Raw genomic sequence first — 27,344 nt, 5'->3', positions numbered from 1 at the left:
AACGGAATACAGACTTCGAGCAGTCTCTTATTTTTCTTAAAGATAGTGAGGTCACGCGTATCCTGTGAGTATGGAGAAGCCGCGAGACGCGAGACTCGTATCTCGCGTCTTTGCCGCTCCACGCTCTCAGAGTTAAGCAAAGACAAGACACGTTATTTCCGGTGCGATACAGTAGGTTCAATGGTTATCTCGATTATCTAAACACATTTATTTACGTGGTAAAGATTTGTTTTTAAATCTATGAACTGATGCTAGTCCTATTTGGAACGTAACGTATTTGAAATAAAAAAGAATACTAAGTAAAATAAAAGTTGTCTGCAACACGAAGCATGCCTTCGCATTAAGACTGAGAATCCTAATGTTTATCATGATACATTAATGCATATGCTCGAATGTTCCCAAAAATCTTCTGATAATCTGCCCGCACCCACCCCTCACCCCGCCCCTCACCCCGCCCCTCGTCACTGAACCGTATTGTTTTCACTCAGCAGCTGGTCAGCGGTCACGTTTATGAGGTAAACAAACCGATCGATTCTTGATCACCGTTCTTGTCGATCGGAAAATCAAAATACAAGCTAGATATAGCCGCGAAGTTGAAGCAGTTATGTTATTTGATTCGTACTTCACATTCGAGTCGAAGCTTGGGTGGCACAGGTTATTTCTTGCGGTGGAATCGACGAGGGGTATTCAGAAAGTTGTAGTGTTTGAATTGTTGGAATAAATGGTCGCATGGGGATGGTAAGTTTAACGAACAATTTCAAATTTTGCCGCTTGAATTGAAAGTAAAGTTCATTTCAATTGCTTTCGTATGTATTTCTGACAGTTTTAGATCTATCTGCTTGATTTATATCGGTTACGCTTCATGTTGACAATTCCCTCAAAATGGCGGCCAAACTTGCCGAAAATTAGGTAAGTTCACGGAGTTATAAAGTTCTCGTAAAGGTCGGGCCGCAAAGTTTTTTTCGGTAGTTACCTTTTCTATGGCACCTACTTCTTAGCTATATTAGTTGGATCAGTTAAGAATGCCTCACTTTTTCAAAAATTTACCTTGAATTTGATCGGTTTTGGCGTGTGTGATTTAGGCGAACCGATAAGGTGTCATTCAAGTCTCCCTGTTTCCTTGATTGACACGTGATGTTTACGAAAGTCGCCTCGATAGATAAGATAGAGTTAATATATTTAGCTGTGGTATTTGTTTTTTGCTGAGTTCCGTAGTTTTTTGTAAATTGTCCTCCAAAGTTGTATGAAATTAAAGTCTTGAATAGTGTCACGACAAGCCTTCGCTCGAGTGAAATTTAATTTCCGTAAAACTCTGAAAAATAAAGAGATCCGATCAAACTGATTGTGGTTTTAGTATAGGTACATGAATGTCTTACAACACACGAGAAACGAGCGAAATCCGTGTCTCAAGCAAAATCGACCGGACCGCTCTTACAGAGACACTCTCTTAAAATGTCTTGTGCATCGAATCCTGTAAACTGAGCATATCCGTAGGGACACGATTTAAATGTTCCTACACGAGGTACCCGCTTGTCAAATACCAAACCATATTTTTTGACTTCTGTTTCTGTCTTAATCTTCTTGGCAATTGGATTACGCTTAAAATGTCTCGGGTTCACAATGTCAGTGTCTCTTCTTTCGTCTTGCGGGTCTAAAATTTCATCCAAAATATTTTGCTTCATGACCTGATAATTAAGCTGTTTGGCACCACGCACGTAAAGGGAAAAGCCACGAACTTTACACACGATTTTCCCATGTTTCGTCGCATACCCATAGTTCTTGGTACCCCCTAACACAAATTCCACGAATCCCCTTCATCCAACTCATTGGTCATATCGCCAAGGTAATCACCTAAGGGAATTTCTGTTTGACCTGGCTTCAACGTGTAAATGATCGAGTCTGTATCATAATACAAGACTCGATCGCCCAACACCTCCAAAGATTCATAAAGCTTAAGACGGGCCTGAATATGTTGGTTTTGGACCCCTTTACTGCATCCTCTTCTATCTTCCTATACGCCAGTTCAATCACATCAGCACTCAAAATGCGTATGTCTGATATTTCAATCGTCGTGTCATTTAAATGATCAATCAGCTCGTGTGGTTCTGTGATTTGCTTCGTTTTCATCTTGTTCATTTGTTCGCGAAACTTACCCCAAAAGGAGTTCAGTATCAGTTTGGCAGTGGCCTTTCTTCCTGGATTTTTCTTGATGTGCTGGGGGTCTAAGTCTATCCCTTCTCTTGCCTTGTAATTTTTAACATAATCTTCTTTTTGCGTGTCCGTTTGTACCCAGCTGGGGTAACCACTACTTTCTTGTTTTATCTTCAACCAGGTGTCTACGTACGGGGCAAACAGACCTTGCCTTCTTTGGTCTGGTGGGAAATGCCATGCTTCGTGTATGCGAAAACCTGGTACCCTTTTTCAACAGCTTTCATGATTTCGGGCGTACACCAAGTACCGGTGAGCATGCGATCCTCCACACCATGACTACAATAATAATTTCTTCCCAATATCAGTTTGGCACTTTCATCTTCCACTCATTTTTGACATGATGGAAACGTCAGTTTTTTCCATGTCGAAGGGCAACACGGGATTGTATAAATTATACGGCGGTAAAATGTCGACTGTCAAGATACCGTAGTAGGAGGCTGGATCTTGGTCGTCTGTTTCCAAAAAGATTTCGGGGTGACCCATGGGGTAAATACCGTATTTGTTTACGTAGTAATATCCTGAGGTGACGTCGACGTATCTGATTTCTCGCCTTCATCTGTGTTGGCCTTGTAATAAAGCGACGCCGCCCCAGTTCGACCTCCACAGAAAGCATCTCTCGGATTGAGCTGTGGTACAAGATTGATTCCCTTGAGAAAATCTTGAATTTCCTTTGAGGCCTTTTTCTGCTCCTTCCATTGGCATTCCAAGATTTCAAGCACTTTATACCCATCTGTCGGAGTGTCTGACATTTGTCTTCCGTCTGCTGACATAAGGCTTCCATCGTTTAGCTGCCTGATGAAAACGCCTTTTTCTTGCGGTCTTTATGACAACGTCTGCACCCGTGAAACAAACAGCCATGAAATTCATACAATGTGTTTGTGTGGCTATCAAAACCATCGACATGGTATGCCTCAGGCCCCGCGGGTATCAACTTCTCCCCACCATTAAGAACATGTTGGATACGTGGGCTGTCTGATCCAAGCTGATGTTCCTGCCACATCAACCATTCTAATGCAACTTCTGATTGATTGACTTGTGCCCCATGCCATCATCTTACAGGTTCAACGGCCGCAGTGTCCTCGGAAAGATGTTTTTACGCCAAATTCTGTTGCATGCTGACGCAACCGTGGCACATTTTTTCATCGGATCAAACCCTGACATGGACTGGAATTCATTTACAAATTTAAGACAACCGGCTTAAAGAAGGGCGACATCTGATTGGCAGTAGGCTATGAGTTCTTGCTTGAGATAAAATGGGTCTTTCTTTTTCAGTTGTTCTTCATACCAGACTTGAAATTCTTCTTTTTTTAGAATTGGACATACTTTCTGGGTCGTAATGGGAGGCTGCTGTCAGGGCTTTCACATAGTCTTGATGGTCGGGTGTGTGGAACAGGTGAGGAAAGAACCTTTCTTGAGTTCCGTGAGAGCAAAGGTACTGGTAAAGGCTGAGAGTGACATCGGGAGAAAGCTGAACGAATCTTTGAATGTGATTTGATCCATTTTGAAGGATAACCATTTAGTACCTATGGCGATGATGTTCTCGATTTTTCTTCCTTCCTTTACCAACTGATGTTGTAGAAACATAGAATCGTACCCCTTTAAATTATGGAAAATGCATATCACCTCGCGTGGATCGCCATATTTGTCCTCGTTGAGCTGGGTGAGAAAGTTCAGAAAGTCGGCCGTGCAATTCTCCCCGTAGTAGGTTTCGAAGGTATCATCTTCAGAGGTGAGGGTGCAGACCAGTACGGGGATGTGTGTGTTATCTTCCGCTATCATAGATTCAAAATCAGCATAGACGAAGATGGGAGGTTCTTCATACACCGAGGCCAAGGGATTTCTTTTCTATGGCGTTTCAGGGTTGCTTTGGTTTTTTTCTTTCTTTGATCTTCTTTGGCTGCCACAGGTTGTATAAGGCATTTGTGTTCTGTAGGTTTTACATATTCATAGCATACGGAGCATTTGTCAAAGTAGCATTGGTGAGATTATTTTGACGCTGTGGGTTCAAACTCCTTGCGACAAGTAGGGTATTGAACATTGCTGTCGCAGATCTTTTTCTCTTCATGCATGTCATAATACGTCTGACTGTAAAACTTTCGGCAACAAGAATAACAGAGTACTTCACGTAAGGCATAATCAGGTTTTGCGCCACATTCTACTTGTTTGCATGCATGACATCTTCGACCCTCACATGGGTGATGTCTGAAGTCATTATGATCAAATCCCTTGTTGCACTGATCGCAAAAATAGGATCGTTCTAGAAAACCAGTGTAAGATGTGTAAGTATCATAGTGACCAATCTCAGAGTCATCATGTTTCTGGAGCAAGAGGCGGATAATATGGGGTGCTTTTGGGCCTACAAATACCATCATGTAGAGGTAGGTTGCCATCACTTTCAATTGGTAGTCTGGTGCTAGGAAGTCTTGAAATTTTTTCAATTCCTCGTGCCCGCATGCCCCCAAAGGTACCCCCGCATCTTCATGGAGTTGATGGGCCATTCGTGATTGAACAGTCTCACATTTTTTTACATTCTCGTAATCGATTTTCTCTCTATATCCCTCATCTTTATGGATCCATGCTTTTGCGACACAAATGGCTCTTGCACAACACAATTAGTCTGAATTTTTAATCTGAATCACGGAATGTTTCTTTTTCAAAACTTCTGCCATGGATCGCTTTCCCACTAGAGCTTTTTGTCTTCCACTTTTATCACCTTTAGGCATTCGAATGAAGGTAAGGTCGGCGGTAAACTTAGAAGAGGATTTAAACGATTCTCCTGAATTCAATTTATTGGCCATGGTAGTCATGTAATTTTCAAAGCGTTCTGAATTCTTCATGATTTCTTCTACTTTGAATGTGGCTGATTGTTGGGCGTGGGCGAATTGATCCGATTGTAAGGTGAAATGGAACGCGTCATGAAATGAACCTTTCTTTTGCTGAATTTGTTTCCGTATCGATCTAAAAAATAACCCAAACAATTTCGATGAGTCTATCCCCTGAAACTTTTTTTGCAAAATATTTTTTAAAATCTTACCTCGCTAACGCATTAGTAATTTCTTTTCCAATATTTTCGCCCTGGGATGGAGTTCGTGTCTGCTTGAGGGTGGCCTCGCATCTTTGTTTATCCGCCGCCTTTTTCCAATTTTTTTGGAGTCCAGCATTTTGAAATTCAAATTTAAAGAGAGCACCACTTGATTGTTCCACACCCAAGTCTACATTGAGGGCATCCAATTGTTGTTGGTCCAATTGTTCATACAATTCATTGAGTTGATCGTCAGATATTTCCCCACCATACTATTGTTTTTCAAGTTCATCATAATGTTGATTTAATAGGTCATCCAAGATACCATCCTCTTCCTCCACATCATCATACTTTATTTTTGCCATCATCGAATAAATCTACAGCTAACAAGACATGACACAAATATAAGTTTTACTCGTATTTTATTAGTTTATTTACAAAAGTTTCGAATGACCTTTACATGATTCATGATATAGATCTTCTGAATCTTTGATATATTCGTTAACCAATTCAGTGGTAGTTTTTAAGTGCTCCTCTTTTACAAGTTTTACAAGCTTGCAAAATACGCGAGTACGGTGTATTTTCTGTTTGGTTAAGGCTTCAAGAATTCGTTCGTAATCGGCCATGTCGTCTTTACAGTCTGGACACATATCGGCAACGGTAGGGTCCTAAAAAAGTAAAACATCTGTGACACATTAAAAAAGCTGCTTGCCGCGACAGTCTTGTTTTGACACTATCATACTCACCTCCAAAGTTTTGTTTTCTGGTTGAGCCATGAAATCTTCAATGTGTCTTTTCAGGATTCTTCTTGGTTTTATGATCTTCTCACTTTACTTCTGCAACTTTTAAGATAAGAGCGCGCGGGTTATATACTAAATTTTGTGTCATTTGATTAGTTTGTTTTCCTGCATGGTGATTGGTGAATTCTAAAACGACGCCATCTGTGATTATTATTATTATTTATTGCGATCCGTCGGTATACTCAAGGTCATGTATAAAATTTTGTGTCATTAGATTGGTTTGTTTTCCCGTATGGTGATTGGTGAATTCTAGAACTACGGCATCTGTGATTGGTGTATTTTGATCCGTCGGTATACTAAAGGTCATCTATAAAATTTTGTGTCATTAGATTGGTTTGTTTTCCCGCACGGTGGTTAGTGAATTCTAAAACTACGCCATCTGTGATTGGTGTATTTCGATCCGTCGGTATACTAAAGGTCATGTATAAAATTTTGTGTCATTTGATTGGTTTGTTTTCCCGCATGGTGATTGGTGAATTCTAAAACGACGCCATCTGTGATTGGTGTATTTCGATCCGTCGGTATACTAACGGTCATCTATAGCGGTATCGTTTTGTTACAACAGTTTGCCTTTAAATCTAAAAAAGAAAAGTGTGTCATATCTCTGAATTAGACCATAACAATCTTTGCTGGCCTTTTGACCAAGGTACGTATGTTGAGAGTGATTTTTTACTTTCTTCATTTGACTTTTTCCTAACAATGCCGTTTTTTTAGATGCCTCCTGTAAGACGATCTCGAAGACTCGCACGTCAAGATGTGGAAGAAGATGGCAGACGGTATGATTGTTTCATCTGTTTAACCCGAATCAACGTCAATATGCACAACGCTACAGGTACATCATGTTGCCAAAGACGCGTACATCGACAGTGTTATCAAACTCACGTTCATACATCCAATACGTGTGGTCTTTGCAGAGAACCTGTTGCTGTCCATGAGGCGCAAGCTATGGCCGCAGTAGCAAACCCAGAACCTAAGCATCCATTTCGTCAAACAGATAAGGAACTCCGCGAACAGCAAAGGCAACAAGCGATCCACATGTCTACTTTATGTGCACTTCTATGTGACAGATAGATAATTTTCAAAATTCGATCTTAAGTCTTTGTCAAGCTTTAATCATTAGAAGATGTAGAATGGAATATTATGTAATTCAAGTATCTTTTTGTAGGGAATTTCAAACGAGTTTTTTTTTCAAGCCCATCATCAATCTCCTCACATTTTTTTGTCAATTTCTCTTTGATGTTCTCTTAGAAAACACGATCATTAGACATAGATTAGGAATACATGCAAGTATCTTGGAAACGAGACGCTGGGACCAGGTGTACTGTCATAGCAATTTATTTATGCAAGTTGGTTTATTTTTTGTTTTATAGCTACCACCCTCCAACTTCCTTTTTTGGCTAGCTTTTTCATGTTCATTTATATGGAGTTTCGCTTTCTTAAATTGAACCATTAAATTAATTTTTATACAACCTATTTTTAGACTGAATTTCCATTGGAGGACATTGTGGATTTTTTAGAAACATTAAAATCATTATTATGGTGGCATGATATCCAAGATGAAATCTGTGTCCTTTTTAATCAGTTTAGGTTTTTTATGATTGTCACCCATATTTATAATATTATACCCTTAATAAGTTTTGGTTTCGTCGAGTATGATGAAGATGTAGCGCCACCTATATTAGAGGATTATATATGGTTAACCACCAATTACCACAGTGATACTCATAATGTCATACATTTTTTTCTTGATTGTATTCCTCAATCATCCTTTTTGTAACGCTAGATTTTTTTCAACTTTTTCAGAATGAGTATCCCTTTATGGATTACTACAACTTTTTATTCAGGCTATGGACCTTTTTAGATAATCAAGATCCCGAGGATGAAATTTTGGCCCTTTTAAACCAATTTGATTTTTTATGAATGTCAATTACGTTTATAATGTCATGAACATTATCTGTTTCAATATTGTCCCCTATCAAGAGGTACCACCACATCTAGAGAATTGTACATGGTTAGCTACCATTCCCAACAGAAACAGTCATAACATTTTTCATTTTTATTGTACTCCATTTGTTTAACAATAAACTTTACATTGGATTTTACATGTGGGTTGTCTTATCTATAATCTAACTCATGAAATGCAGAAAAAAAGCCGTCTGCTATTTCTTTATCCCCGTTAGTATAGTAAATACATCGTTCGTTTCCATAGGGGTGGTAAATGTGTCGCAAGGCATCGCGGAATATAATGTCATGATGTCTCTCCCGTAATTTCAACTCCTGAATTTCTTTCTGATACCTTTCCACATCTTGTGCATGTTTCGATGCTTGCTTACGAATCTTGCGCTTTAGGCGACGCACTTTTAACACACGGAACAGGTTTCTTATGCGACGGCGTCGTGTTTTCTTGCCCCTTTTAGACATGTGAATCCAACGCGGTCACTCTCTGTCAAAAGCCATGGTTATGGAGACTGGCTGAATCTCTAAGAATACCTCGGTTTTTATGGCGTAAGCGATACCATTTAAAAGAGTGTTTCAATTCTGTCATAGCCTCCATGTCAGTAACCAACCGAATAATACATCGGATGTAAGATGATCCACCCACGTGAAACGCGTTATAAGCAGACATGATATCTTCAAAGTCGTGACCATGGTGACGAAGATTGTCCCCCAATTTCACAAAATCAAACCAATGGGTATACATCCACATTTGCTTGTGTGCTCCTTTAGGACTCGTATAATATGTCACTTTTTCCAAAATGCGATTGTAAATACCTTCTTGGCAATACCAGTAGTAATCTTGGGTAGTTTTCATAGCCGTCAAGTGATCTAGTTTTTCCATGACAAGACCTAGTACGTTTAAAAATATCCACACATCGTCATAGTCTTTCACCTGCGATATGACCCAGTATCTCCCTTCTTCTGTCGATGTTTGTTCATACCCAAAAGTGTGGTGAAGTAACACACCCGCGCAACCCGTATTTTTTTCGTCAATCACATGAAATGTATACACAGTATGTGGACAAATAGGACTCATATACACTAACTCTAACACGCGCTCTAAATCCTCGTGGAAAGCCATCGTCAGTAAGAAATGAGAGTTGAACTTTTTTTCAAACACTTTATTACATATCTTTTTACAATCTGACTGGTTTAACGATCTTGACAATCTGGACAATCGCAGGGTTCGCGATTCATTTCTCTTTCTTCTAAAGTCTTAGGAAATCCATCAATACATCCATGACACGATTTCTCTTTTTCACATACTCGGGATCGTCTTCGTCAGGAGGTAGTGTGTAATCTTCTTTTAACATACGTCTCAGATCGTCGTCGTCTGCTTCATTCTCCATGGTGCCTAAAATGTCATCGATATGCCAAAGAAGACCCCGGGTTGGAACGTATTGACACATCTTGTGAATTTTTCTTGAACCTTGTGCTTTGCTTTTATACAGATGTGATGTGAACTAGGAGATATCCATTCGTTCTTCATTAACAAACTGACGTAATGCACAATTACAATGGGCAGCCTTCATGTAATCCCTTAGAGGTTAGGGCAGCCTTGAACAGCTACAATTATATAAATATTTATCAAACATCAATTTTTTAGCCAATACCACGGCCCAAAACCTGAACTTTACGGCCGCTATATTGACGATTGCATCGGCGCTACCTCCTCTACCAAAGAGGAGCTCACTCAATTTATAACCGCCGTCAATTCCTTTCATCCGGCTCTTAAATATACCTGGGAAATTTCCGACACTTCTTTGGCTTTTCTAGACATCAAAATTTCAATTGAAGGCAACGGCTTATGTATTAATGTTTACTACAAACCGACAGATTCACATAGTTACTTGTTGTATTCATTTTCACATCCATCACACGTCAAGAACTCTATACCTTTTTCACAGTTTCTCAGACTTCGTCGTTTATGTACTGACGACTCTGATTTTTCCGAAAAATCAGATACAATGTGCCAGTTTTTCGATAAATGTGGCTATCCTGTTTCCGTCGTTCAAGCGGGCTACCACCGTGCCCAACAAATCGATCGACAGGCAGCACTACAAACGGCTGAGAAGGAAAACACTGACCGCATTCCATTTACTCTTACATTTCACCCTCACAACCACGCAGTCAAATCTATCATTCTTAACAATTTTAGATTACTCCAAAACGATTCAGCGACTGGCACTATCTTTTCGCAACCCCCACTTATTTCATTCAAACATGACAAAAACATAGGCAACTTTTTAGTCAGGAGTTCATTTCAAACCAATGACCAATCTGGAACTTTTAAATGCGCTCGCTCACGATGCAAAACTTGTCCTTTCATTCATGACGTAGAGAAAATATCGGGACCCAAAAGATCCATTAAGATCATTGATCACTTTACGTGTACCTCCGCCAATGTTATTTACTGCATAACTTGCACTTATTGCAATAAGTTATACATCGGCGAAACAGGAAGACGACTGGGTGACCGATTCCGAGAACACCTTCGCGATGTGGAAAGAAATGACAAGGACGCATCCAAACCAGTCGCTAGACACTTTAATCTTCCTTATCATTCTAAACAGCATATGGCAGTTTGCGGCCTATCCTCACATCTAGGCAGTTCGGAAAGCCGTAAAACACTAGAACAAAAATTTATATTCCAAATCGGCACCCTTAATCCCTACGGAACAACGAGCGCTTTTCATTCAACTAATTTATTTCTGTTTTCTCGTCACCATATTCCCACCAATGGCGTAGCTCCACTTTCTGCATATAAATCCACACACAACCCACAATTCCTCTAATCGCTCTGACGAAGGGCTAACGCTCGAAACGTCAGCTTTTTTACCCTTTACGGTGGCTAATTTACGTTTTCAACCCAGTTGTTAACACTAAATTACCTGCTATACTCTCCCACCGACGTAGCACCACAGTTTCTTTAGAAACTTACCCCTTTATTCAAATTTGCTTTGTTTTGGTTTTGATTTCACCCAATCACAAAGCTCGAAACCGATATCCAGACATGGTTGTGGCCCGAACTGCACGCGTGTTATCTTGATGATGATTGACGTTGTCATGCACGAACAGGGCCGGGTCACATGAAGAACCACGAGATTTTTGCTTATAAAACTCTTTTGTCAGTCGTTGTGTATTTCAACGTATTTGGATTGCGATAACCTGGAGCATTATGGCGCAAACGCCCAAAATACTTACAGCCGCATACACAAGTCTTATTGTTCGCGGCCAATCCACAGTAAAAAAGATGTCATTGAGCGGCAATTTTGGAACGGATTGAGTCGCGAACGCTTGAAAGCCATGAAAGCCTTGAATGCCTTGTATGCCTTGTATGCCAATGTCTTAGTTGAAAAACGTACTCTTGTAAAAAGCAAAATCTGAAATCTGAAACCAAACTGCATATACTCTATGCAATCTATTGAACAACACTACTACCGTGAGACTGAAGAAAAAAACTCTAATGGATGCAAACAGCTTGTGAAGAAAGACGCCATGTTGGATTCACTTGATTCCAGGGAACGTAGCTACGATAGCAGTGCGAATGGTATTAATTTCACGATCAGAAAGGTGAATCTTATGTTTGTTTTCATTGTAGTTGCATGGATATTCTTTTTTAATAAATACATGATCCAAAATCCTGTGTTTTTTGTGTATAATGTTTTTATGTTAAGTATTATTTACCCAATTGTCTTGTCACAGGCGGCCCAAGCTCACGTCTTGAGAAAAAGTCAACGATTAATTCATGAACGCGTTGCGCGTTGTGCGACTCGGTGTTAAGTTACGAGAGGAACCGTTGAAGATTTGAACACGTTATAAGGAATAGTATGGGGAACGAAATATGGTCGATTTACAACGATAAATATTTCTGAATGTGAACATTTTTCTCGTAAAATCAATAAAACTTACTCATACCCTGTGCGTCCGTTGTAGTTTCTGGCGATTTCTGCCGTTTTAAGCTTGCTTTATCATCACTGTTATTCATGTCATCTACTTTTGTTACGTTGGTAAAGTCTGCCAGACATCACACCAACCAACTCGCGCGCAAAATAAGAAGACTATGTTGTAGGCTTGAAATTATATTACGATCGATTTTCATCAAGAAATGGGCCAGGAATTTTCCACAATAGTGCAAATAGTCGTGAAGGCCGAGAAGCGGAAAAGCGATTGCGTGACGTTCGGTAAGCTGTAAGATGACATGTTATTATATACCACACGTAAAAACTCTTCAGATTCTCAGTCTGCATTTTGTACCCACTCTGCAGTCTGCAGTCTATATTTTGTATCCGGTCGGCAGTCTGCTGTCCGCATTTTGTACTAACAGGTATCCGTGGCACCGATACAGCTTATTTTTGGTTACATTTATTCGCACAATTTAAAAAACACCCATAATCTAGCACAAAATACCTGTGTGAGGTAATTCGACATTTTCGTTCTTTTCCGCGTTAATACTCTTCTTTCCTTTTGTAAGAATGTAGACCACTTACAATGTTTCAAGTAATCCACCCACCGGACAAAAAATAACTCTTGCATGCATAGCATGCCTATGTTTTGAAATAGGTGTATGCCCTTGGCCAGACTTGAGCTCACTATTTCAGTATACTACTCCGACACCCGTAGTATCACTACATTCGATTCCAAGGATCCAGTACCATCCAGGTATCCCAGTTACCCTGCTCACAGGGTCTAGTTCGAGCTAATTTTAGCCTTTTACCCAATGAGTTAATGTGGTCCAAGCAGTTGGTTTTATGGAAAAGCGTTCTTGCCTTCCGAAATTACTCGGCACTTTCCCACAAAGAGCCCTGAACCAGGCTCTTGCGTAGGCCATTTAGAGTTTTGCTTTTGACCAGGGAGGGAGTTACCTCTATTCATTCTGAACCGAATACAAACGGGAAAAAACCATCGTGTCCAAATAAAACGGATACGCGTGTTCCAGCCTGTGTTTCCTTCAATGGGGCTCTACTGACAGATTCAGTAAAAGCTAGGATCGAAAAAAGTAAAACAACATTTATTACTTTCAACTGCAGTCCTTTCACATATTCAATGTCCTTGGTTAATATACTTCGGAGTTTAGTGTGGTCCTTAAAAAATATAAAATATATATGTGAAATATGATTTCTACTGAGAGTTAGTTGAGAATTTTGGAACATTGGAACATTATCAATTAGATTACATTCTGAACTACTGCAGTAAATCGAAAAAGAGACTATACATTGTAAGGACTACGTAACCCGTAAAACAATTTCCTACCATTAGTTCGTAATTTTAGAGTAACACACAAATCTGTTCTTCATAAAATTATCAACTTGGATGAAAAAATTACGACTTAGAGTACAAGCTTTGCTTAAATAACTCACTAGGTAAAGTCCACATAAACTCATTTCAACGTGTATACAATTGGTTGTACAACGTCTTCAACGAACAAAGCAGAACAAAACATTCCTTTTTGTTCAAGAGTATTTCAATGAAGTGTAAGAATCTTGGAGTCTACCAACTAAAAAAAAAGAAAGCCTATAAAAACTGAGAAAATAAGTTGTTACTTATACGTCACTAGTTCATGTAGACTTTTTAAAAGTTTCTTTTAGAAGACAATGATATTCATTAAATAGGTTATCAAAATATGATTTAATATTTTTGGCATCTAATTACAGCTAAATCACCAGTATAACCAATTGTTTGTAGCTCAAAACATTTTGTTACAAAAGTTATAACATTATTGCTAACAGATCCGTCATAAGAAATTGCAGTTGTATTTGTAATCAATTCTTTAGCACACAGAAATTTGTCTATTGAATAAAGAACGTTTAACAATCGTTTGTGTCATGATACCGAGTTATTTCTCAATTCTTGATCGCGATGTTTCGACTGTCTCACTGCTGGTCATTTTTGTGTCTAGTGCGTTATGGAATTCGAAAAGCACTTTATATACGCCACATTTGAGCACGAAAAATGATGTTTTACTCATAGTTTACCTTACGTGATTAATAACATGAAGTGTACACTGATTTTCAACAAGTGGAATGTGTAACCATGTCGATATTTTATCGTTATAAATTCGGAAACTGTCGGTTTACCAATTGGATTCAAGTAGAAAACCGCAAGGAAGAGTCGGGAGCAATTGAATTCGGGGACGAAAATATGACGATGACTCTGATCTTTGACCACCATGAGCTTTTACCCGTGCCTTGAGGCATAGTTAATCGAGGGGACTGGTTGTGAAAGCCGGCAATCTTCAAAGAGATAGGTTATTGTTTAAGTTTATTGAAGTCACGTGACAACGACCGTGCACACTCAATTCCGAGATGGCGTCGTTTGCAAGCAAACATCATGAAACATGTAGTCATTTGACGTGTTTTTGACGCTGAAAATGTAGTTCTCTCATCTTCAAAAGTTTATCATTACGAAAGTGAAATGCCTGGCGATAACTGCTCGGTTTTTGGATGTGGTTCGTGCCGGAGGACGATTAACTATGTTCTAAGGCACAAGGGTTTCTGAACAATATCAATTTTACTACCAAGGCAGTCTAACCACGATGCCGTGGAACGGACACCAAGCAAGAACTGGGCCTTTGAGAGGATCTTAGAAGCTCTCAGGTGTTTCGATCTCTCTCCAAAGAAGGAGTTACTTTTCGAAATTCGAAATAGATGTGTTCTGATCAGATCTTTGAATCCTGACCTTATAGTTCTACTCAGAAAAGAGCTCTTCTAAGTTTATTTCTTATTTTCAGACCTTTCTTGGTAGAGTTCTTTTCTACTCCTTCCTTGAGGTTGATTCTTTGCACAATGAAGCACAATTTGCTTCTACACGTGATGACATTACTTCTCAAGTGCGGTCATTCATACCTGTATTCTTCGTGTAACGCTTTAGCAGATCTTTTCGGCAGAGTTTCTATCCTCCCTACTTGACTTTAATGTAACGCAACTATTGGATGTGTGATGTGGTGTGAGATTCTGCTCGTACCAAAGTTTTATCCTGGTTGGCTTTCTGAGATACCTCCGGTACCATGCCATTGTTTGTGTGAAATGAAGCAGAGATAGAAGAACAACAGTAATACATCCAATTTGATCTCAGAAGCTATTCTGATGTCTTGACGAGACCAGAATCGTTTTTGCAATGCGCCAAAGGTTTCTGCTGCTGAATCACCTCTTCTCTCAACTTCAGGATTTGAGGAATTGACGATAGTGGCATCTTATGTATGTAACAGACTTGGTGCTTTTCGGTTTTCTCCATTAATATGTCAGCTGAACGGAAGACCCTGGGACTAGATTAGTGAGACAAGTGAGACTAGTTAGACCCCGTGGGTTTTACAGACGTCCTGATTTTGAGGCATCAATTTTTAATTTGACAGAGTAACAGCAGATCACTGGGTGATCTACAATTTTCTCAATGTTATCAGTATCAGTAGCAACCGGAACAACCAGCTGGTAAACAGGAGACCGCGCAGCAAGTTTTCGAGTGGGGGGCTAGAGAAGAATGCGTGAAGGAAAATATTTTTAAATTATTTTTTGTTTAATTTATTTTTATTCTTACAAAAAAGTGGGGGGGGGGGGCTCTCCCTCTGCGCGGTCCCTGACATGTAGTCTCTTGTCTTTGATGGAGCTTTGAGCCTCAGACTTGCTGAACAGTTATCAATTTACACAAGTCTTTTGGACTGGTCATTATTCATTACCTTTAGAAGGGTTGGAAGAATTTGGTTGTGTGTCAGTAAAATTTACCTAATTCCCCTAAGGCTCTGTAATATTCTGATATACTCTCCTCCCTCCCTTCCACCCCAACACACAAACATTTCATTGGTTGTCAATTCCACACTTCACACTCTGTTAGCAACGACTGATCCCCCCTCCACTACCCCTGAAAACCATGTTATCTTCCAAAATCTTCCACCCCCACCCACCCCAGGCGAATTAAATTTTTAATCCAAATCAAAACTTGTCATAAGTACATAGTATTAAATTTCTGCTTTAAAAACTTTTGTTTCCATATTTAAAAATTATAAAATATATATGCAAACTATAGTTTATTCGAGAGTTGTAACTTCTAAGACAACAACTTCTCATGTAATTAATTAGAAACATTGACATTATATCCTTACCTATTCTATAGAATTGGAAGGAATAAAATCTCATTTTCACTTAAATATATTAAAGTGAAAAAGGGATTAAAATATCGCAAAAACTGCATTACTCGTAAAATCGTTTCCTACCAAAAGTTCTTGATAAAATCATCAGCTGAGCTCGAAAAAATAACATGTTAGAGTCCAAACTTTGCCTAAATGATTTCCTAGGTCTGATAAACTAATTTGAAAGAGAATAGAATAGTTTTCATAAAACGCAAATCTGCCTCAGAGAACTAACTGAGTAAACAACAAAGGAGAGCACTGGAAGTTTCTGGCATAAGGCCTTTCTTTCATGTACTTCGCCAAAAACCGTGGCGATGGAGGTAAATCGAGAAGAAAACTTTACATAAGGTTGCTCATTAGAATCTCAAACAAAGGTAGGAACTTAAAATTTTAATATTCTTTTGAGATAAGCGTTTGATTTTCCTGTCCTGGCTGTTACTATCCTTCAAGACATGCTTTAAATCTAACTTCCTGTAGCAAAAATTAAAAGTTAAAAAAAAAATACTGAGCCAGAATATATTAGTTATAACAGGAACGACTTTAAATGCATCAGACGTGTTCCCAAAATTTGAATAATAGAACAAAAATTAAGTCTTTCAACCAAGAGCTTTGAGATTACCCTTAAACAACGAAGTGTCAAGATTGCAAAGGAAGGTGACGGCAAAAATTGAACGAACGACCTTGAGATACTTTAAGTTGGTACAGATACTCTGACTGATAAAAAAAAAACATTGCAGATAGTTTAAATCAATGTTTCGCATCGGAAAACTTGACTGAATCTTCCTAACTTCCTGAAAGTTGATAGGACAAATAATTTCGCGCAGGTTTCAAATGCACTGAAGTTAAAAATCTCCAGTTGGAATTAAATGTCTATAAAAACTGCAACCCGACGACTTTCACCCAAGAATCTTGAAATGTTGCAGTTACTCACAAGCCACGCCCCTATGCACTTTGTTTAATAATTCATTCAAATTTGGTATAATTCCGAGAATATAGTTGTTTATTTGTTTGTTTGATGTTTTTTGAAAACAACTCAGTGTTACTCCGCTTCATATAAAAGGTGCCAAAATTACAGTATACCTTTTCCCAAGCTTCTGTTGTCAGTAAATTTGCGTGAAGATTGGAAGGAAGTCCAAGGCTAAGCCCAAGCAGTTGGTTTCATGGAAGAGCGTTCTTGCCATCCGAAATTACTCGACACTTACCCACAAAGAGCCCTGAACTAGGCTCTTGCGCAAGCCATTTAGAGTTCTGCTTTTCATTATGGAGGGAGTTACTTCTATTTATTCTGGACCAAATACAAACGGGAAAAGAACCTTCGTGTCCAAATAAAACGGGTACGTGTGTTTTAGCCCGTGTTTCCTTCATTAAGGCTCTATTGACGGATTCAGTAAAAGATATCGTAAAAAAACAAAACCACATTTATTAAATTTAACTGCAGTCCTTTCACATATTCAATGTCCTTGGTTAATATACTTCGCAGTTTAGTGTGATCCTTTAAAAAATGTCAAATATATATGTAAAATATGATTTCTACTGAGAGTTGAGAACTTTAGAACAATAACTTAAATACTATCGATTAGATTACGTCTACATTACATTCTGAACTATTCCGGTAAATTGAAAAAGGGATTATACATTAATAAGACTACGTAACCCGTCCTGAAACAATTTCCTACCATTCGTATGTAATTTAAGGGTATTACAAAACTCCGCTCTTCATAAAATCATCAGCTAGGATGAAAAAATTACGAGTTGGAGTAAAAGCTTCGCGTAAATGAATTACGAGGTAAAGTCCAAATAAACTCATTTCAACGAGAATACAATTGGTTTTACAACGCCTACATTTGGCTTCGAAAATGAACAAGGCAGAAAAAAACATTCCAAATATTTAAATGAAGCTTAAACATTATACTCTTGGAGTCTACTGACAAAAAATATGAAAGCCTTAAAAAAACTTGAGAAAATATGTTGTTATTTCATTTATACGTCACTAATTCATGTAGTCTTTTCAAAGTTTTCTTTTAGTAGACAACGATATTCTTTAGATAGGTTATCAAAACATCATTCAATATTCTTGGCATCTTATTACAGCTGAAGCACCAGTATAACCCTGTAGCTAAAAACATTTTTTACAAAATTTTTGACATTATTACCAACAGATCCTTTATACGAAATTACAGTTGCATTTATAGTCTAATTTTTAAAACAGTGAAATTCGTCTATCCAACAATGAACGTTTAATAATCATTTGTGTCATGATACCGAGTCATTCTTCAATTCTTGATCGCGATGTTTCGACTGCCTCACTGCTGGTCAATTTTAATACTCTGTTCAACAAGTTATAGTGACTAGAAGGTCAGTTATCGAATTAATTACCTTGAACAATAATCATTAATTTGTCATTTAAAAAAATGTAATTTATTTCATAACAAGCGAAACGTAACAGGAGGATGCTGTCACGGCTCTGAGTCACTGACTTGTTTTTTGATCTACTTTGTAGTCGAACGGTAAAGTCGTAGAGCTCCTTTATCTTCCCAGTCAGTACCAATTAACATTTGAGACAAATATTTTTTTCCATCATCTGTTACATACGAATTTGCCCGGAGGTTTAAGCTCCGTAGTTTGCATTTGGTATCAGTCAAGGCCTTACACAGGTGCTTGATTCCTTCATCTCCAAATTTATTGCCGCGTATGTCTAAACTTGTTAATGTACAGAATCCGTTGGTTAAAACTTCAGACAATTCTTTCATTCCCCCATCTCCTAATCTATTAAAACCGACTTTTAATTTGGTTAACGCACAGTTACTGCTGGTCAATGCATCACACAAGTGTTTCAATCCGTTGTCTTCCAACTGATTGTTACTGACATTTAAGCTTGTTAATCTGCAGTTAACGCTTGCTAGCGCTTTACACAAAAGACTTATTCCTACGTCTCCAAACACACTGTCACTGACGTTTAAGCTGGTTAATGTACAGTTAACGCTGGTTAGCGCTTTACACAAGTGCATTATTCCTACGTCTCCCAAGTTATTCAAACTGATGTTTAAGTTTGTTAATCTGCAGTTAACGCTGGTTAGCGCGTTACACAGGTGTTCTATTCCTTCCCTTTGTAAACCAATGTCATACAGTGTCAAGCTGTAAAGTTCACTCTGAGTAAGCGCTCTACTCAAGTTCTTCAAACCTTCATCAGGTATCCGACTCCGAGAGAGAATTAATCTGGTTACTTTCCAGTCCTTGTTGGTGATCGCTTTACACAGTGTTACCAAACCAGGGTCGTAATGTGTTGGCCACCCATTCAATATGCCTGTCTTCGAACTGTATATCACTTCATTAGACACCTCCTCGTCCTCGTCCTCGTCCTCGTTCTCGTCCTCGTCCTCGTTATGAATTTTACCACACCGGTCCCATGGTAGTTTAACTTTGGGGAGCTCATCCGTAAACAGCAGCACCACTTGCCATGCACCTTCTCTGATGTGAATAGTAAGGAATGTTTTCAATTCGCCTTTATCCATTGCTTCTCGTAATTCCTCTAAGGCACGAGGTGGTTGGAGTACTAAAGGATTAAAACAAAAGAAATCTATTAATTTTTACTTGAAAACATTACAGCGAAAAACACTACCTTTCCATTGCTTTAGTCTAAAAACTGACAAAGCACAGAAAATACCTCGGCAAATTGGACACAAAAATAATTTTGAGTCTCCTTGTTTCGACTTATTGTTGAATCATCCCAAGTCAAAGGAAACCAGTTGGTAAAACAAGGAGACGGGCCAGTATGAACAATAAATGTCTTTTTCTTTTCCAAGAAGTCTTAAAATGTCAGCAAATCCTTTGCGAAGTTGTAAATCATTGTCATAAAGTTTTATTCCAATATTATCTTTTCCTCCACTAGTAATCTAAAACTCTACAGTCGAAAATGCCTGCGAGAGAGGTTGCTGTTGTTGTTTTTTCCAAATCTGGTTTTAAAGTTTCAGAACATTTTCAAGAACACAAGAGAAAAAAATTGTTTTCACTTTACAAACATAACAACGAACTATACGTGTTGATAAATTGAAAGAGACGTCTTTTTCTTGGTAATAAGATTATAAAACCTAAAAAAAACCCCAACACAAGATCACAAATCTGAATTTAAAAAAAATTCCTTGACTATTACACAAACCCAGTATTTCTCAATAATCTTACGACCGAATATGGATAACTGGACATATGTTTCAGAGCCAATACAAGCTTATTTTAACAATGTTAAGTACCTTGCTTACGTAAGTGAAGTTTGGCTGACACATCTAATAAGTAACTGACATAGTTCTGGACTTCCTCGGGTAAACTGACATCAAACTTCGCCAGTCCTGATCTAATGGTCGGATACATGGCGTTGAGTATTGCTATCATGAAGGACACAAAAAGACGTAAACTATTTTAGTACTTAAGGTCACATTCTCTGTTCAGAGAATTTATTAAAATGAGGAACTACTTAAAAGACAACGTAAGAGTCAATTTTGTCATTAACTGTGAAAGATCACGGACAAGCTTGGGGTCAAATTTACATTTTGAAAAGATACCGCCAACATGTCTTGTCAATCATTTCTGACATGGAACATTAATACAAAAGTTTCTTAACGCACGAGCTTCATGAGGGGCTCAATGGGGTGATGGCTTTTACGGCTAACGGTTAAAATTTTGGCCATATTAGGGCTAACTTCTTTTTAGGGAGTTTAAAAGAAAAATTTCCTTGGTTAACCCTTTGTAATCTAACGTTAAGGATCTTAGAATTCACATCACATCAAATCTATCACGGAGCCTGAAAACAAGGCAAACAGCGTACTCCGATTTATAGGTCGAACAAAGGACCCCAGGAACCCTGAATTGTTCTCGAAATTGTACGAGTTTAGAACATCCAATACTCTAGTACTGCTCTCCAGTGTGATCTCCACACCTCAAAAAGGATTCGGCTATTTTATAGAATGTACAACGCAAAACACCTAGCTATGCAATCAGAAACATTGGCCGAGATATCTCTTGTGAAGAGCGCTTAAAGGTCCTTAAATGGCCAACTCTACATCAGAGAAGATTATTTTCTTCGCTTACCGAGTGCTATAAGACGGTTAACAGTCTTAACGGGCTACACCCATTTGAGTATTTTACATTCGCACATGATTTTCGACCATTAAGAACCAACCATTACCATAAACTTAAACCATTGCCCGCAAAGCTTAACAGTTTTAAGTATTCTTTCTGTGCAAATATAGTCAATGAATGGAATAATTTACCTAAAAAAGTTGCAAAGGCAAAAACTCTGAACATTTTCAAGAACAGACTCAGATGCCATTTTACTAATGTTTTAGGAAATTTTGAACTATTTTACTGTGATTTTTAATTATTTTAGGAGACAAACTTGAAACGGGTAACCTCTTTTGTTTCCTTTTTACCTTTCAGTAAAATTTGAATTGTGAATAAACATTTATGTTATGTTAAGACTAACGGCTGAAATTCGTCAATTTTTACGACTAACATCAAAATGTTTTTGCTATGTTAGCCCCCTTGAGACCTTCCTACATGTACTTAAGTTCACTCACATGCATTAGTACTACATGCACTATTGAAGCAGCAATATGGTAAAGCTAATAACTTCTAGTAGCGCGATGTGGTCATCGTAACTCTGAGGTGGCTTACACAAAGGCTCCTGAACGTTCGACACACAAACTCAATTTACAAACTGCATGTGTACACCTTGTTCTGAATTAGAGCACAATTTGACGCTTGCGGGGCCTTAACACATCAAGGTTGTAAATGGATACGATTAAAAATGGCTAAGCACTCTGATAAAATGCTAGAGTTGTATCCAAGATTCACGACAGTACCGCGCACTTGATGCACGTGCAAATCCCGAGCACTGCAAGCGCGCACCACGAAACTACACAACATGAAACAGTACCTGTAATTTTGCATATGTACCAAAATTTGAAAGCTTCTAGGATGAGAATTTGAAAGACTAGGATGAGCTTATCCTAAGAAGCTAGTTATTTTTTAACACGTGCTAAAAAGAAGTTCACTTTTGCCTGGTATTTTGTTTATTTTCTTCTAAAATATTTTTTTCTAGTGCAATGTGAGGTTGTCTCCTTTCTACATGACGGCTGATTGCTGGATTGCTAGGATTGCCACTCGTGAAAACAGTCTCCATCTAAGTGCTGGGTGCCAATGTAGGAAAGTAATTTATATCTTAGGCCTCTAATGAGCATTGCAATTGTTACTAATTAATGCAGAAAAAGACTGCACGTGCAAGAGTTCCGTGGAAAAAGATACTTCGATAAAGAAGTGAGAGTGTTTAATAGCATTCTACTAAAATTGTTTTTTTTCTCTAAATGTGCATTATTTATTCACCTGCCATCTTGACTTTCTCAAGTTCCCGGCGTAGGCTTGATACTGTTTCAATGGTGAGAAAGAGGGAACGTAAACTACCTGAGAGAAGAAGTAAACAGCAAAATGGTTTAAGGAATTCTTAAACACCATTCTTGGTTGATAACATAATATAAGAAGAGGGGTTATCTTAAATATGGAGTAAATACACATTATCCAATGCTTCAATACGTAATGAGCAGCGCAGATGTTTTGCAAGTTGCATGCAGGGCTTAGATATTGGAGAGAAAATAATAGGAGTCCTTTATAACAAACTAAAAGGAAGTGTGTGTCACCTTTCAGCTTGTTACTGAAAAAATCAAGCCTGAAATACTAGTGGAACTATTTCCTTGCATCACTTTCCATATTTCTTTTGCCCTGTTCAACAGAGTTAATACGCATGTTTCACTCACCTTTCACTCTTTTTCTTCGTATAAGTATCCAAATAAGTTGTTCAAGTTGTTCTTGTTCATCTTCAAGATCAGCAGTAAAGAGTTCAGGGGGAGGCAAAGTACCTGAAAGGAAAGGTAAACAGAGAGATACACTGTATTTAGCATTCAGTGCCTTACCTCGCATAAATGGTTAAAAACAGGCATTTAACAAACACTTCACATTGTACTAGGCTCATGTGAAGAACTGAAAGTATTAGATAACTATCTCACTTAATAATTATAAAGGAAGAGGGATCATCTTTACTAAGGAATAGTTTCCCTTGAAAATTTATAATTTGAATAAGGAGTGGAAGCATTCATAAATAGTAATAAAATCAGATAACAGGTTCTTTTAAATAAGGATTAATTTCCCTTGTGATAATTCGATACAAGGGTGAAAGCCTTTAATGGCATTCTTGGATTTATTTCTCTGATGATGAATCAATAAACATTTTATATTCACCTTCCATTCTGAGCCTCTCAAGCTTCATGCTTAGTTCAGCTAGTTTTTTCTCAAGACCAATGGTTGAAAATTTAAGGGCAGAAAAACTACCTGAGAGCAAAGGTACACAGAAATATATTTAACACTTAGTGTCTCACCTGATATAAAAAGTTAAAGCTTAATAACATGTATCAAGCTCAAGTGAAAGAAAAATGATGTAAGTTTTCCATTAAATCATTGTGAAATAAGCTATCTGTAAGTAATATTTCATTATTACATGCCACAGCCAATTTAATACTTCCTTTAACTGAAGTTGTGGATTAAGAGACAAAACTGAATTGAAAATATTTTCCTTAACAAAACTAAGGTACTGAATAACAGCTGAGAACATTTCACAGTATTCTTGGATGAAAGTAAGGACAGAAAAAAGGTTAATATCTCAGATAGGGAATAATTTCTCTTAAAGTGTCTCCTGAAAAAAATATGAATTCATTTCATGGCACTGAGTTATTTACATGACTAAAATATTTGAAAAATATAAAAAGCAAACATTTTTGACACTAGGTCATCATCACCCTGATGATGACCTGGTTTTGAAAATGTTTGGTTTTTACCTATTCAATATTTTTAGCTTATTTTTTAAACCTAAGCAAACAATATGGACAGTTATTAGCATTCTTGTATCAGTTTCTCCCTAAAAATGACAAGATATGAATTTTTCTATTCACCTCTCATTCTCAGCTTGCTAATTTCCTCAAATACTTGCTTTAGCTTTTCCTTAAGATCAGTGGTGGGGAGAGAATGGAGAGAACCTGGGGGCAAAGGTATACAGAGCTTTTCAAAATTCAGTGTTTGACTTTAAACATAAAAGATAACAACAGATATACTTGTGCAAACAGCAAATTATTGTCATGTTAAAGTAAAACAGTGTTAGTTCTTCATTATAACTCCACGATCATCGTTGAAAACAACTATTGTGTATTTTTACCACATGCCGACTCAATACCATCCTTAGCTAAAGTAGAAAATGAAACAATGCCAAATTTGGATTAGTCTACAGTTTACTCTCGCCCTGCGTACCCCTCACTATTACAGACACCTCGCCACTGCAAACAAGAGCCATCCCCTGGAGAAAAGCATGAAGGAATGACTGAAATAGACTCCCTTTAAAACGGACTCTTCCTTTTACCGAAATGTAGACACTTTCAAGCCCCCCAGCACGAAGTTTCACTTGTTTTTTTCTCTTACTATAACAGACACTTAGTGCTTCATCCAAAATCCTAACTAATATACTATAAAGCGACATTATGAAAAAGGAAAAAAAAGAAACCATTCTTCAACAGGGTGTGAACATGAGAATTTCCTGCTTGCGGCCAGATCTCTTTCCCGTTTGTGAGGCCACGTTGGAGACTTTATTTCATATGTTGAGAAACAAAACAATTTCCTATCTCTCACACCCCGTTATTACAGATTTTTCGCTATTTCAGACATTTAATCTCCCTGCGAGGGTGTCCATAGCAATGGGAGTCAACCCTCAGGGGTAGGGTACAAAGTGAAATTCATGGTGTTACTTTTAATAGCGACACGATAACAGGTCAAACCAACATGCAATTAACTGATTGTATATGATGTACAAAATCTATCTAAACTCTATAATTGTCAGTTTTTTTAAGGCATAATTCAAAATCAACACCGATAAAACTTAGTTTAGTTATACACTATTTCACCATCCTCAGCCTCTACCATCTTAATATTCCCTTCTAGCAAAACACAGAGTGAGGGAAAACTAAATCGGGTGAAATTTCCTTTCAAAAAAAATATTTTGAATGAGAACTAAATGTATCTAAAAACATTCTTGGTTTAGTTTTACCACAAAATTTAATTTAACAGTACATTTTTATTCACCTTCCATTATTTGAAGTTTCATAAGTAGCTCTTCTAGTTTTCCTTCAAGATCAAAGGTGGAAGATCCAGGAAGAGGCCACATGCCTATAAACAAAGGTATGCAGAGAGATATTACCATTTCTACTAATTAATAGTTGGGAAAAGGCATACTAACTTGCATTTAAAGATACTAGTAGGTACATGTACACTGTAGATTATCTTCATTTAAAAACAGAAGCTTTAAAACCAAAACAAAAAAACTGTTGAGAACAACTGAAAAAGTAATCACTCTACATGTATGTAACGTTTCCTTAATTCATTGCATGGAGTCATTGTTTTTTTTTTTAATTGTTTTGACAGTCTTCTGTCCATTTTTTCCACCTCCATCACCGAGATTTGTAAGTCACCTGAGCGCAGTGTTTTTCTTGTGTGGAATCTAAGCGGGCAATCCCAAGGGGGCAGCTTAGATATAGTCAATATCAACACAGGATTCTCTTCATATTACCCACAGGTATGGCCAGCGATAGTATATGGTAAAGTTAATAACGTCAGGTAGCTCATGTGATTATTGTAACTCTAAGGTAGCTTCCACAAAGGCTCTTCAACGTTCAAGTAACAAAATCCAAGTTACAAACTGCATGTGTACACTGTGTTACGGCTTTGACCCGGACAATAAAGTTTGCAGTGCCTTAACAAACTGAAGGGTGTAAATGGATACAATTAAAAACGCCTTGGCAATCTCATAAAAAGCCCTAGTAGTATCCACTACAATACCGCGCACTTGACACTTGTGCAGATCTAAACCACTGCATGCGCGCACCACGCCAACTGTGCATAACATGAAACAGTACCTGTAATTTTGCATATGAAGCAAAATTTGAAAGTTTCCAGGACCAGAATGAGCTTATCCTAAGAAGTCAGATATTCTTTTAACATGCACTACGAGGAAATTCACTTTTCCCTAGTATTTTGTTCCTTTTCTTCTACAATTTTTATTTTCCAGTGCAAGGGGAGGTTTTCTTCTTACTACATGACGGCTGATGGCTGAGTTGCCAGGATTAACCACTCGTGAAAACAGTCTCCACCTAAGTGCTGGGTGCCAATGGAGGAACATAACTGATGTATAAGGCCTCCAAAGAGCATTGCAATGGTTAATAATTACTGCAGTAGAAGGCTGCATATGCAGGAGTTCCCTGGAAAAAATTTTACAGTACCGCTTACGTATATGTTAACTGCGCAGACGAATTACGTACACTCAGACTCAGGTTAGTCAAACGCGCATATACGATTGTTTTGCGCGCACGGTCGAAAAAATGCGCGACTCATGTGCCTTTGTTATTCATTGCAATCGGCGCTCGCTTGAGCGTTTACGCACAGAAATGTAAACAGTTTCATTTCGCATCGTGATGATTTGTTTGGTTGCGGAGCGCAATATATTACTACAATGAAAGGTCAAGTTATAGTAAATCGCAATGTCAAAGACGAAGATTCGAAGATAATAACATAAAATACTGGCCTACTCCTGCTGAAAGCCCGGACATGAATCCTTTAAAGCTCCCCTGACACGAACTGAAAACATTCGCTTGCGTCGCGTTGTCAAGCCAACTAACAAGGACGAACTTGTCGCAGGCATCCATCGGTTCAGGGACTCTGGGACTGCTGCTGAGTGCTGTAAATACATTAGCCACCTCCGAAAAGTTACTTCTACTATAGTCCAACGCGAAGGAAGATCCTAGTAACAGCTTCCTTTAATGAAAAAACGGCTCCTTTAGGAGCCACCAATTTTCCAAAAGTCGTGGATTACTGTGTTGACTGACATAAGTATCGCCGTATTGATGTTTTGTCCAATTGCACGCGTCTGCGAGTCTTATACAAACTTGAACTAAATGTATCCTGCATTTAATTTTTCCCTTCCCTTTTATGAGCAATTTGGTGAACATCGCTCGATGATTTTACAAATTTTAAAACCAGAAGCAAATCCGGTTTCCAATAAAAATATGCATATGGTAAGAACAAGGCGTAGTCGTGACAGGTAACCATACAC

General features: G+C 38.1%; 1 protein-coding gene across 6 annotated transcripts in view; it reads right to left on the bottom strand.

Moving 5' to 3' along the window:
- The window catches only part of LOC131788627 (uncharacterized), a 76,706-nt gene that overhangs the window by 28,223 nt on the left and 21,139 nt on the right, over positions 1–27,344 (bottom strand). The window contains exons 15-21 of one of the 6 annotated variants that reach the window (XM_066170806.1): positions 25,322–25,405; positions 24,145–24,228; positions 23,438–23,527; positions 22,957–23,058; positions 22,529–22,606; positions 20,401–20,532; positions 17,565–19,706 (exon numbers count right to left, since the gene is read on the bottom strand). The exons of 4 other annotated variants lie outside the window; for them this stretch is intronic. In XM_066170806.1, the coding sequence (XP_066026903.1) occupies positions 18,643–19,706; positions 20,401–20,532; positions 22,529–22,606; positions 22,957–23,058; positions 23,438–23,527; positions 24,145–24,228; positions 25,322–25,405 (1,634 nt within the window). In that variant the 3' untranslated portion in view covers positions 17,565–18,642. Of the gene's footprint in view, positions 1–17,564; positions 19,707–20,400; positions 20,533–22,528; positions 22,607–22,956; positions 23,059–23,437; positions 23,528–24,144; positions 24,229–25,321; positions 25,406–27,344 lie in introns of those variants that run through there. One more of the 6 variants, XM_066170807.1, reaches the window with a different exon arrangement.

Source organism: Pocillopora verrucosa, chromosome 8 (assembly GCF_036669915.1).
Source record: "Pocillopora verrucosa isolate sample1 chromosome 8, ASM3666991v2, whole genome shotgun sequence".
Classification (NCBI taxonomy): domain Eukaryota; kingdom Metazoa; phylum Cnidaria; class Anthozoa; order Scleractinia; family Pocilloporidae; genus Pocillopora; species Pocillopora verrucosa.
The sequence above is the reverse complement of the archived record's forward strand: the minus strand, read 5'-3'. Positions and strand labels throughout refer to the sequence as shown.